Genomic DNA, 13,274 nt, shown 5'->3' on the forward strand with positions numbered 1-13,274 from the left:
ATCTGTATTATTGATCATTATGTATCATTATTTATCAACTAAATGAAGCATCCTGGAATACACCACTCTTATTGCAGACCCAGACAGTCTACTAAGCCTTCTGTGCTTAAGTATCTGTATAAATCCTACATATATTCACGTCAGTGGATGAACTGCACACAACACATCCTAACAAAGGGAGACAGCGCAGTGAACGGTGCACGTCCCCTTTAAGACGGTTCTGGAATAATTAATGACGTCGCGCTGTAAACACGACTGACGCTCCGCTGCGTGGCCGAAGCATCCCTTCCAAGAGCCCGAGACCTTCTCCAGGGTTCCTCCTCCTCCTGTGTGTTTATCTCTCGACGGGACCGCCGAAAGGCACCACAACCACCGCGGTTCACGTCGACTCTCTTATGCGGTCTCCAAAACCAAGACGACGTTGCATCTGTCCTACCAAGTGCCATGGCTAGAAAGACGGACACCCCCTCCTCTTACTATGGTGAGGTCTTTGTTGTCAACGCTAACGTGTGTTTTAGACATGACAACGTGATGTAACGGTGTGTAGTTCAGCCCGAGTGACGCTGTGATTTACAGAGACGTTGGTCTCCTGACGTTGTCCGTTGCTTTTATTCCAACGGTTAACGGTTAACGGTTGACATGGAATGCGCAGTAACGTCAACGGCTGTCTCGTGTTTTAAACGGCTGTTTGCGTTCGAATAAGTAACGTCTGCCTAACGTATTTTTTGTGGGTGTCGTAAATCTGCTAAATATAAATATATATATATATATATATATATATATATGTATGTATGTATGTATGTATGTATGTGTGTGTGTGTGTGTGTGTGTGTGTGTGTGTGTGTGTGTGTGTGTATTTACCTGGCTAACTGCAGTGATATATATAACGTTAAGGTAATAAGTCCTCCCAATAGGAGACAATAAGATTCTCATCACTTTCCTCCTCCACTTGTAAGATAAGATAAGATAAGATAAGACAAAATAAGATAAGATAAGATAAAATAATCCTTTATTAGAAATTTACAGGATTACAATGGCATCTGTTTTGTTTTGTGGTCTACTGGGATGGCAGACAGATGTGCAGCCTGACAGCAGCAGGAATGAAGGATATAGATAAGATAAGATAAGATAAGACAAAATAAGATAAGATAAAATAAAATAATCCTTTATTAGTCCTGCAGTGGGGAATTTACAGGATTACAGCGGCATGTGTTTTGTTTTGTGGTCTACTGGGATGGCAGACAGATGTGCAGCCTGACAGCAGCAGGAATGAAGGATATAGATAAGATAAGATAAGATAAGATAAGATAAGATAAGATAAGATAAGATAATCCTTTATTAGTCCCGCAGCGGGGAAATTTACAGGATTACAACAGCATAGAGTATAGTGCAAACAAGGTACACAGTAAAAAATGAGCATAAGCATAAAAACAGTAAAGAATCCACAATAACTGAAATATTATATATACAGACAGAATAACTTATAACTATTATTATTATTGCACAGTGTCATCACTTCATCTTTGTCGTAAACGCAGATATATGTCCCTTGTAACAATAGGATGACAGTATGACAACATACATTCACCTTAACATTATCTCCATAATCTAATCTATTATTTTTGGGATTACCAGATGTATTGTTCTATCTTTGTTTTTTTTCCTAACACCAGACCCCAAATAGGACAAAGAAAAGAAGCTAGCTAAGGTTTATCCTCAACATTGAGAAACTAGAATTAGGGCAATTTAGCTTGAAAGACTTCAAATGATTAATTGATTTGTCATCCATGAGCATTAACTGTAGAATAATGTATTAAACGGATATTTACGTGTAAAAAAAAAAGTATCCTAACGTCTTTTTAAATCCATCTCAAGTATTATTCATATCCTTGTGTAACCCGAAAAATACAATACAAAAAAAGATGTCGATTCATCTCTTTAGAAGTCGATTAATAGACTAGTTAATCTTTTAATAACCCCTTGCTGTACACATTCATTCAGTTGTCTATTTAAAGGTTGACGTCAAATATGCAGCAACTTTAACTGTTTTTTTTTTCATGAATAGGTTACTCTAATGGCCCTTTCAGAGTGTTTCTTATTTTGGCTCAAGATTATACCTTGGATCAGTTAACTCCTGTAATGTGATGTTTTTTACATGGTATTTTTTACATAAATAAAACAATTGCAGTAGACTGTTAACAATAAGTATTTTTCTCCACTTTTTCTCTGCCTCTTCTCGCCTAGATTATACATTATACAACATCGTCACAAATATAGGCCTGGTAGTTCTGTTGGTAATGAAGATTTAAAGCAGGGTCCTCTGTGAATGCTGATGATAACAAAGGATTTATTGTCTCCGGGGGGCATTTTTGATGCTCCAGGATATGTGTAATACATGAGCAGATTTTCTGTCCATTAGCCTGCCTTAGTAATCATGTTGTTTATCAAAGCAAGATAATCCACAGAGACAAAGGATCACTTACACTGGTGATGTTTTACCACACTGGTGACTTTTCGAGGATTGATGTTAGTAATAATTCTTCAACGGATAAAGATATTGTTCTCTATATTTAGTAATCTTCCATTTAATCATTGAAAAAATACATATTTCATACTTCTTTCACAATTTAATTGTCAGTGTACCACTGTTCTCAGGCTACTACAAGGCTATCATGTGAAACCAACTAGCTATTGAAATCCAGACTAAGTGATCCACCACACACTGACAGGGGAATGAATGTCTCCTTTCAATGAAAAATGTCTTTGCAAAAAAAATATAAAGATATTTTTATATGGTTATTTTCAAGGAGGGTCTTTAATCATGTCTACACTCATCTAGTTTCTCAGATTCACCCAAAAACATGATCAGCTAATCAGTCCAACCCCAGTTATAACGCTTCAATTTGTATAATTATTAACTTTTTCATGTCATGCTTCTCATTGTCTGCAGAGCCTTCCACATCATTATCATTTACAAACAGGTATCATCCAACTCCAAGTTGTATGTAATAGAACCAAAATGACTGTCAGGGAGTGTTAGATACAGCAGCTCGACAGTTTTAGAGTGACTTGGGAATTGCAAAGTCTGCTCCTGACTGCTCTTGATGGAAAAACTACTGTGTCTCCTACATGCTGACCCCAAATGTCCCTCAGACTCCATGACTCCAGCACTCTGCCAATCACTACCGCAACCTGTCATCTGTAGTTGATTCTCACTGCTCTCGGCAGACATGCAGCTCACCATCGGGGCCTTCAAACCATATCACCATAACCCTCACTCTAGAGATGATGTGTGAAGTGTAAAGTAAACAGCTCAGCGCAGATTAGGTGTGAAACACAAAGTAGAGCCTGCGTATCATTATTTTTTGTTATATGCATTATTACAGAGGCTAATATAATACATATTAATGCATTAACTTATATTGGGTCAAGTCAAGTGCTACCCTCCTGATAATTACATGGAATATATTTAGGCGTTTTAATTAAGGAACTTAATTTTGCCTAACAGCATCCAGCGACCTGGCTAGTGGAGCATTGGATGGAGTTATGGGGCCTCACTGTGTTTAGGTCAGCTGCTTTATGTTATTGGCTCCCTGGTGCTTTCTTTCCAACAGCTAGCTCGGCAAAAGAGCAATTCAGAAAATGTTGGCCTCAGAGCTTAGCATAGAACGACGAGGCAAATTTCTCATCAGCATACTCTACCCCATAGTGTTTGACAAATTGAATTAGAAACTTATATTTCACTAAATGTTAAGTGCATGGGAACAAAAATGTTTTTTTTACGGTTGCCTGTGATGTAACCACCATTGCTGGCTTTCTTTAGTAGTTTACTGCTTTTATTCCAAGTGGAAGTGAATGATTCTATCCAGTATATTATTTTCATTTCAGCTGCTGGGATTTATCTTGTCCAACTTGCTAACCTGTGTCAGTTGATTCTGAAGTCAGTGCAGCTGAATCAAAGCAAAAGGGTTTCTTTCTAGACTTGCCATATTGCAGTGACAATAAAGTGCCATGCAAGAGGAAATAGAAAAACCACAGACACCTGTTCCTAAATGAACAGTAAACACAAGGCTTTTTTTTTTTTCTTTTGAAGTATTGCTAGTGTTCTCACGCATCACCTCCCACTCTCTCGAAGGTGATGGGTATATTTCTGTGAAATGGTGGAATCACTAACTGAAGTAGATGTCGCTAAGGTGGGATGATTGACTGTGATGAACAAAAATTCCTTTCTGTCATAAAAAAGCAGCAAAAACCTTGTGAGCACTCATAAGTGGGGCGGCTGTGGTGTAGTGGAGAGCAGGCTGTTGAACTCCAATTTTTAAGCAGCGATGTGTCCTTGGGCAAGACGCTTAACCCCAAGTTGCTCCTGAAGGCTTGCCATCGGTGTGGACTGGATGTTGCATGAATGTTAGTTAGAGTCTGATGGTGGCACCTTGCATGGTAGCCTGTCATCAGTGTGTGAATGGGTGAATTGATATGTAACGATGGCAACCTGATTGATTGGATAAAAGCGTCTGCTAAATGACTGTAATGTAATGTAATAAGTTTAGTCATGTTTTTAAGCAGCTGCTTGAACTACCTGCCATCCCATCATTAACATTCAGCCGTTTGAGCCAGATTGAAGTGCTAGTATATTATATAACGTTTCTAACTATGTAGCATGGGTTCGCTGGGCTCATTCTGTACTGCTGAAATGTTCAGTCAGTCATAAAAGAAGAAAATAGCTCATAATCATTCTGTGACAGGTTTGTAAGTAACAATTTAGATATGAGTTCCATTCAGCACAGAAAGTGTTGAGTCGGGCACACTGTTAATTAACAAATTTCTCGCATGGGCAGCTCCCCTAAACGCTGCATTTTTTATACTGAGTCAATGACAGAAAGCTGAGAGCCTCGGTTTAAAATCAAACATTCACAGCCTCTTCCTGTGAAATTGCAGTCAGAGAAGGTTGAGGCACAAATGGCCCATTTTGTACCCAGGACTAAGTACCATCATGGGCTTTTTAAGTGTCACCGTCCTCTGCAAATACTCATCTCAAATGGAGACCGACGCTCACTACATAGTGCTCCCTCACATTTTATTACTCTCTACGGCATATCTGCTCGTTATTTTTAACAAGGTTATGTTCTTCTGCTACTAATTTCATGTGTCTCCTCTCAATAGATAGCAATGTCAGTGCCTGGAAGTTTGAAGTATATTATTCACACTAATGATAGAGTGAGTCAATAAATAATTTCAGATTCACTTCGGCACAGCACCGGATGGGGATTTGTTCAAGTCCGCCAAAAAATGGGACATTTAGCCGCGAAGCGTCTTTGTTGGCGACAGCAAGGAGACTTTAAAATGTCTCATTGGCAGTACAAATACAGTTAGTGTTTGTTTATGACTAGAAGGCCAGGTGACATTGGCAGTGATTTATGGAACACAAGACAAAGATACACTGTAAAACGAGTGAGAGATAATGCCTTCATGCTAGACACCTAGGTTTTGAGTCTCGGGTGTACAGCGCGCCTCGAAATGACTTTTGATAGCTTTAATCTGCTAAATGATGCGGCTAGCTTGATCAAAACAAATGAATCATTATCCTCAAAACAGAAGAGACATGGTGTTCGGGTGTTGCAAACATGCTGTTTTTGCCCAGGTGAGGGCCTTGCGTTGCACCCTAGGGGTTTGCTTTGATGTATCAGGGTTTTGGTGTTGTTGTAGTTTAATCTGAGTTTGATGTGTGATGAGTGCTGAAAGGCAGAGGTTTAGAGGATTCCTTGTGAGAGAACACGCAGACAGTAAAGTGATGTTAAATGCATGGTTGGTAATCTTCATCAACCATTTCTTTTTTGATAAGACTTTTAAAATTAAAAAAAAGAAAGCCTGTCTGCTTGCGTGCTCATAACTTGTCACATACTAACAATAGCCATGTTTGTTGTTTGTGTTCACTATGATCATTTTGGGGAAGTGGCTTTGGAGGGAAGCCTGAAGGGACGAGCTGTCAGCGGTGACAACTTGGCCACTTAGTTGTTAGATTTAGCAACTTGTAGAGATATCGTTGATAAGTACTTTCATCAGAAAGAAGTTGGCAACACTGCGCTGTGTTTTTTAGATGGAGGATTTTTAAAAATCTAGCGTACTCTTGCTAGTTTCTCACGATAACAAACCCTGCCTTTTTATATTGACCAAATGAAGACATTGGCTTTACTGCTGCCTTAAGAAGAGCATCACTTGGTTTATGAAATCTTCATTTTATAACTAGTGGCATTGAGTCATTAAATTACATAAGTGCATTAACATTTCTAGCAAAGAATCCAGATCTGTGATGTGGTGTGCTGTGACACACACATATATGCACTTCTATAAAGCCACATCATTGACAGTCAGTGAGAGATTCACTTTGTTGTTGTGAATTTCCTTATTGGGAAATGTTGCTCACACATGATGACCTTCAGCTTTTTGCTAGTTTTTGTCAGCCGTTGACACATAGAGTAAGCAATTGATAAAACAAAAACGGGGTTGTTGAAGTATACGCATTTACCATGAAATGTGCAATAGCAAAGTTTCATTATCCCTACCATTACGAATCTGGGCCCAGATGCTTAACATAAAACATAAAACGTACAGTATATGTTCAAAGGGAGATGAGGATTTTTCAGTGTTAACAAACACGGCAAAAAAAAAATACCCTCAGTGTAATTAGTCGTTTAGATCAGTACAGAGGCTTGAAAATGTTATTTTTCTAAAACATGCAAATGAATCTGGCTACAGGGGGAGATTATTTACAGTACTCAGTTTTCAGTGCAGATTAATTTGAACATACTTTTGTGATACTAACAGAGCGATCTGCCTTATTCTGTTGTGGTTTTTCAGGATATCAACACTTATGAGGAAGTGGTATACGAGAAAAAGAGTAATTCATTAAGGTTTCAAGACAGGTCTTGAATACTGAGCATGAGAAAGGATGTGTGGTTTTGTAGTGGCGTGCAGACGCATACGTATGTTGGTGTCTATAAGTGTGATTATTTGTAACGGTGGATTGTTTTGCCAGTGTGGATATCAAGAAGAGGAATATCCTCTTATGTTTAAGTCTTTATAAATCCAGGCTGAAGCCGGCTGAGCCTGTCACTGATCTACAGTAGCAGGAGCGAGCGTCGTTTCACAGGGATACAGGGCTGCCACTGAAATGCCTGGAGGCTCCCACAGAAGTAACCAAGGTCACAAAGCCACAATACCGCCACTTCTCCGCGCAGAGCAGCAGGCTCGCTGTCAGCGTCTGACACACTCGGATGCTAACTCCCCTCCTGGGGGTCAAATCCCAACCCGGATCCCACTATCCTCTGCATTTGAGGGGAATGTCAGATAGCACTGTGTCTTGTCTCTTGCCTCTGAAAATATGCACTGTAAAGACTGTTCATGCACTGATAGGAGTCAACCCAGTGGGCTACCAAACCAGATATGCCGAGTATTCCTTGAGCAATCTTCTAATAGTTGAGAGGATTCCCCGGGGGACTCTGCTAAGTCGTTGTCTTGTTTCAAATAGGGGAGACAAGCACTTGAAAGGTTGTACTGTTGTCCAGTGGGGGTGGGGTGGGGGGTGGGGGGGGGGCTGCAGGAATGTTTTTTTTTAGGATACAAAGGGCCAATGGAAGCCAGAGAGTGATGGTGCTACATGGAGAGTGTTTGTGTGCATTATCTCTCTTCATTTTTAATATTATGAAAATGGGGAGCCACCTGGAGCTTTTTAACTGCTTTGATTGTTTCAACACGTCTTTTTTTTTTCTTCTTTCTTTTCTGGCGAGTGTGTGAGACCTCCTTGAAAAATTTTGCGGTTCCCAAAACTCAATGTGTGTATTTTTTTCAGTGTGAGTTAAGGATAGCCTGACGCAAGTGAAACCTTGACAGAACATTTTTGCCACCCAGCATGACCCTCTCTATCCATATTTGAGTGTGTGTGTGTGTGTGTGTGTGTGTGTGTGTGTGTGTGTGTGTGTGTGTGTGTGTGTGTGTGTGTGTGTGTGTGTGTGTGTGTGTGTGTGTGTGTGTGTGTGTGTGTGTGTGTGTTTTTCCCTGATTGAACTGTTAAACACTGACAGTGACTCTCTACCCGACAGACTAACCTATGACCTCCTCCCAGTCTCTTATCCTATCACAGCTTTACTGGCCCCCTTTTATCTTTATGACAAGCTCTCTTAATAACACTCGTATTTCAGGACAGACCTGAACACTGCTAAAAAAAATTTTTTTACTAGAGTAAAAGCCTAGAGCATTACTGATGTTGCTTTCCTTTCTGGATTGGCAGAAGCCAGTGCTTGCATCAATTATGAATGAACATACTGTATACAGCATTCAAGCCTACAGGGTGTGCCTACCCTGCAGAGAAACATCATTATGCTGAATTTTTAACATTTCTATTTCTATTTTTACTTTTTTTTGTTTTGTTTATTTGTAGCTGGATCTCAGCCCAATGTAGCTCTGACAGGAATGCACACTCACAGCACTCCGCTCTCTCCAGGTCTAAGGAATGTTTGTGAATCAGCAGAGTGAAAACAACAAAAGTCCTTCCCAAATGGCCCCTCTGACCCAGCCCATGTAGAGCACCTGCAGTGTTCGAGCTGTTTGCCTGACCACGGTATGAAAGAGGCCTGTGTTGGAAGGTGGGGCCTGGGCACACTGGTGCCTGTGTCTGCCCGTGATGATGTGTCTGTGTACTGGACGTGTTTACGGAAGGGGGGGGGAGGTTGTGGAAACGGGATAGAGTAAGTGAAGAAAGTTTCACTCTGGAGGGTGTGATTACAGCACTGTACTGTACTGTATGATTAACACTCCTACCGTTTTATATTTGACGATAATGTGCTTTATGTGCTTTCAATTCTTGACTTGGATTTCAAGATTTCTATATTTACTGTGTTGATTCCATTTAAATTACTGGTTTCTTCTCACATTAATAGATCTCACGGTGATGTTTGCTACAGGAAGTATAAATATATACGTGACTCAGTAGATGTGCACATAATCCCTGAGCCGTACCTAACCGTATGATAAAGTGAGCTGCAGGAGATAAGTGTGCAGTTTAATCTCCTCCCAAATTGTAAAATACAAGGCGATGAACTGCTTCTGTGACTTTCCGCTGGAGCTTTATCTCTCCAGGCTGGGTTGTTACATCTGGCTTTTTCTTTTTCCCCCTGCACAGGCACTCTGAAGTTGATTCTCAGCAGTCAATCCCAGCACATGCTTTAGAATCCGTCTGACAGGAGGTACTGACTTCAAATTGAGGCGTTCTCACACTGCCTTTCCGTCTTTTTGGAGAGCTTTTATTAAACCTCTGTCTGAAGAAGGCACTTTATCACAAAATATTTGTGTGTCACAGACTTAGGCCATGTCCACATTAACCCGTTTTCACTCGTTTTCAAATGAAAACGGGGTTTTAAGATCTCCGTCCACACATGCGTTTCAGCATCGTTTTCGAAATGATGTGCGTCCAGACTTGCTCCCCTGAAAACGAATATCACGTGACTATTCACGTACAGTGGGCATGCGCATGCCGGTGTAAACAGGAAGTACATTGGTTGCTTGGTTACAGATAATACGATTACACTACTCTTGATACTCGTCGTGCTTGATACTCAAGAACTTCCTCTAAAATCTTCCTCCATGAACTCAAACAGACACATTTCGTGGAAGTTTTATTTTTCAAGCTTAGTTACAACACTGCAGGTCTAACTCTATCTCTCCCACACAGACAGCACATGTACTTTAAATGAACAGTCATTAAACGAAGTTTACTAGATTATGGGTCCATACATCTGGTCAACACAAGTCCGTCAGAAGTCCGTTCTGTAGGGCTGATAATAATCAATCATAACACCGCGGGACACGCCCCTCTAATCTCTCCATATCAGCTGATTCCAGCTGAAGACAAAGACCTTGAACCCCTCCGGGTTGCCATGGGTGACCTGTGCTCCCCTGGGTCCTAAGTCCCTACATGTTTGAACGTCTATGTACAAACATTTGTAACAAATACCACATTATCCATGTTGAATTAACCTGGTATTCGATCGGTATCAAGGCTGCTCTTCCGGAAAAGGGTCACGTGGTAAGGGGGTGACGAATTAGGGAATGACACGTCATAACTGCTAAGAACCAATCAAATAGCGAACGCCGGTGCCTACGTCATCGTTTTCGGACTTCTTCGTTTTCAGTCATCCACACGATCATGAAAACGCGGCGTTTTCAAACTTATTCGTTTTCGGTGCCCTAAAACGCTGTGTAGTGTGGACGCTCGGTGCAAACGGAGAAAAAGATATGCGGATACATTTGAAAACGGGCTAGTGTGGACGTGGCCTTAGAGTATAGTGTAAGCTCATCATCACCGTAAACTGATCCATAGATCTTGTTGCTATGGCAGACTCGCTGTAAATGCAAATAGGATTTCAGAGCGAGGATTACTGCCAAATGCCTTTTGTCTGATCCTGATGTGTAATTCCTCACCCCGTCCAGCCTCATTGCCTCGGAGCCTTTGATTACCACCATGATTGTTGTGTTACGGGTAAATATTTCGGTCACAGCAGGACACGTGGCATTATTCAACACAATGTCAATAGAGAGGACCAGCAGTAAGTGGAGCTAACGGTGACTTTTAACCGTCCCAGTGTAGCATGCCTCCCAGGCTTTTTCCGAATGTCGTTGACCACAGACCCTCTCTCAGCCTGACTACAGCCAGCAGCACAACACATCCAGTGCACCACCCTCGTCTCCTGCACCGGCACACCGCAGTGCAGTCTAAACAGCCGTCATCTAATGCAGAGTCTGCTTGTATCCAGGCGATCACTGATGATTTTCACCGCTCTCTTTCAAACCCCTTCATTGAAATCTGTCTTGTGGGACAGAGAAAAGTACAACAGCCTGGGTGTAAGGAGTCACACTGATATAGTGAGTTGGAGCAGCAGCTAATTTTAGCTGTGCTGAATAAGCACAATCTCTATCACCTGAATGTTATTGTGTTAGAGCACAGGGGCATGTCAATCCTTTAGTATGATGTACACTAAACTAATATGTTTTTGCCGTCGGGGTGTACGCAACAATCACATGTTTGTTTTTGACTTCCCTCCGTCATACTGCATCGACCGTTCCTTATTCTGGGTTTTGAACACCATAACGACTGCCCTCATTGTTCGTCAGTTGACCATTGGCGGGCGACCATGCTGCTGGCCTGCTGGTCCTCTTGCTGGACACGCTGTCAGGCTCCTCGACTCCAAACAGTGAGCTGATCACGAAACCACACATGACTCTGGAAAAAAAACACTCTCAGTCACTGCACCACAATCTGTCTCCTCACCACTGGCTCTCCTTGATCTCAGTGTGATTCAACTTGCACTCACCATATGGACCCAACTTGTTTGTGTCACAATTTCTTCCGCACTGTGGGGACCTTTTATGTTTTGATTATTTACACAACCGATGAGGATCTATGAAATGATTTATTTTTTTTCAAATCCATGTGAATTCAGCTTACGTTCTAGTACCCAGCTAAGTATCTTGTTCACCCCCAGCAGCTGTATCTCTAATTAGCTCTGATGTGAGTTAATGTGATGCAACCTGCTGGCCGTGTGGGTGTAGCAACAACCGCCGGGATATAAAAGCAATCGGAGGCAACTTCCGACACAACACAGTGGAATAGCTCACTGACGTAACGTTTTGAGTTTTTCACGGATGTTAACCGTCTCATAAAATATCATAGAACTACACAGTTATTTATTTCTTCAATTTTTCGATACAAAAGGTAATCAAATGTAACAAATTAAAATGAAAGTGGTATAGGGCTGATTTTAGTTCACATGGTTAAATTGAATGTAAGTTTGGGTTGCTCCACCATGGTTCTTGAAATTTGACGCACTTCAATTGCCCTGTGGTCGTTGGTTTGTTAGCAGCATGGTTCATTATCCCATGTTGTATGAAACTATTGAAAAAAAAATGTTTCAATTTCTGAATATGTGTCATTATACAGGATTATATGTATGACGCATCATTTATGCAAACGTCTTTGAGCTCTCAACATTGTAGGTCATTTGAAATACAGCGTAGCATCCTCTTAAATTCAGTGCTAGTGCTCTGCAAGTGCTGCAGTGAGCACCTGGTCCTGTGACATTGTGTCCTTGGCTTAGGAATTCACACACTTAACCCAGAATATCTCACATTTTTAGACCTGAAACGCAACTAAAGTGAGTGGCTTTCAGTGACGGCCAAACAGATGGCTGGGCACACTCGTAGGGTTTTTAACAGCAAGGACAAAAGAAAAAAAGCACATGGAGCCTCTCATATCAAGGCTAGCCGCTCAATCTGCTGCCATGACAAAGAGCTAAAACGGTCTCAATCACACCTACAGTGCATGTAAGGAATTTCCTCACGATCTAATAGCTGCACATAGCGCCATGCGGTCCATGAGACCAGCCAACTGTGACCTTTGACACATGCAGTCCTCCATCTGCTACGATTCTTGCCGCTCTCCAGGATGCACTTTGTGAGAATGAACAAAAACAGAAATGTGACAATTACTCACCTAGATTCAAGTGCATTTCCAGACCAGTGCGTTTGTTTTTGCTGCTGACTCTGCAGCTTAAGGGCTCCAGGGTCATTTGGTGAGCGAAACTGTTGTCACTTTTCCTGACATTAATTTTACTTTTGGCCCAGCTATTTCGCATCTCTGTCCTTTAGACTGCCGCTGCTGTATGGAGGCTGGTATAAAAGGTCCCAGTGGGGAAAGGCAGGCAAGAACGTCTGCTTTCACACATGCACACGTTTGTAACATCCGCCTTAACGTTATGCCGAAATTTAGGCTTTATAAACCTTGTTTGCCACAACACAAAGGAATTCCACTATAGACAGATGATTGTTGTAACTTTACTCAGTCACTATGGGATGTGTAGCTGGCGGTTTGTGAGAAGCAGCCTCCAGGCTTTACTGTGCTGATTCAGTTATTCTAGGCAGTGACTTTGTTGTGGGTTTTTCTTTGCATATATATATATTGTATTATAGCGTTTCTCATTTTGAAGTTGTTTCCAGTCCAGGCATTATACAATTATAAAATAATCTTTGAACAGTAGAGAAGTTTTCTTTAGGTTTAACTCTTTTACTCCATCTATGATAATGATGTTTTATCTACTTTTGGTTGACCTCAATTCTTTTAATTTCATATACAATGATTAGCCGCAGTTCTTTCATTACAAACAGATGGATGTTACGTGCTCTCACAATGTCATAATTGATTTAAAACCAATGTCTCTGTTAAA

General features: G+C 41.1%; 1 protein-coding gene across 1 annotated transcript in view; it reads left to right on the top strand.

Moving 5' to 3' along the window:
* Positions 1-278: 278 nt before the first annotated feature.
* slc44a5b (solute carrier family 44 member 5b) overlaps positions 279-13,274 on the top strand; it is a 34,358-nt gene continuing 21,362 nt past the window's right edge. Inside the window, exon 1 of the mRNA XM_054602278.1 lies at positions 279-481. Within this exon, the coding sequence (XP_054458253.1) occupies positions 445-481 (37 nt within the window). The 5' untranslated portion in view covers positions 279-444. The remainder of the gene's footprint in view (positions 482-13,274) is intronic.

The sequence above is a fragment of the Anoplopoma fimbria genome, chromosome 8 (genome assembly GCF_027596085.1).
Source record: "Anoplopoma fimbria isolate UVic2021 breed Golden Eagle Sablefish chromosome 8, Afim_UVic_2022, whole genome shotgun sequence".
NCBI classification, from domain to species: domain Eukaryota; kingdom Metazoa; phylum Chordata; class Actinopteri; order Perciformes; family Anoplopomatidae; genus Anoplopoma; species Anoplopoma fimbria.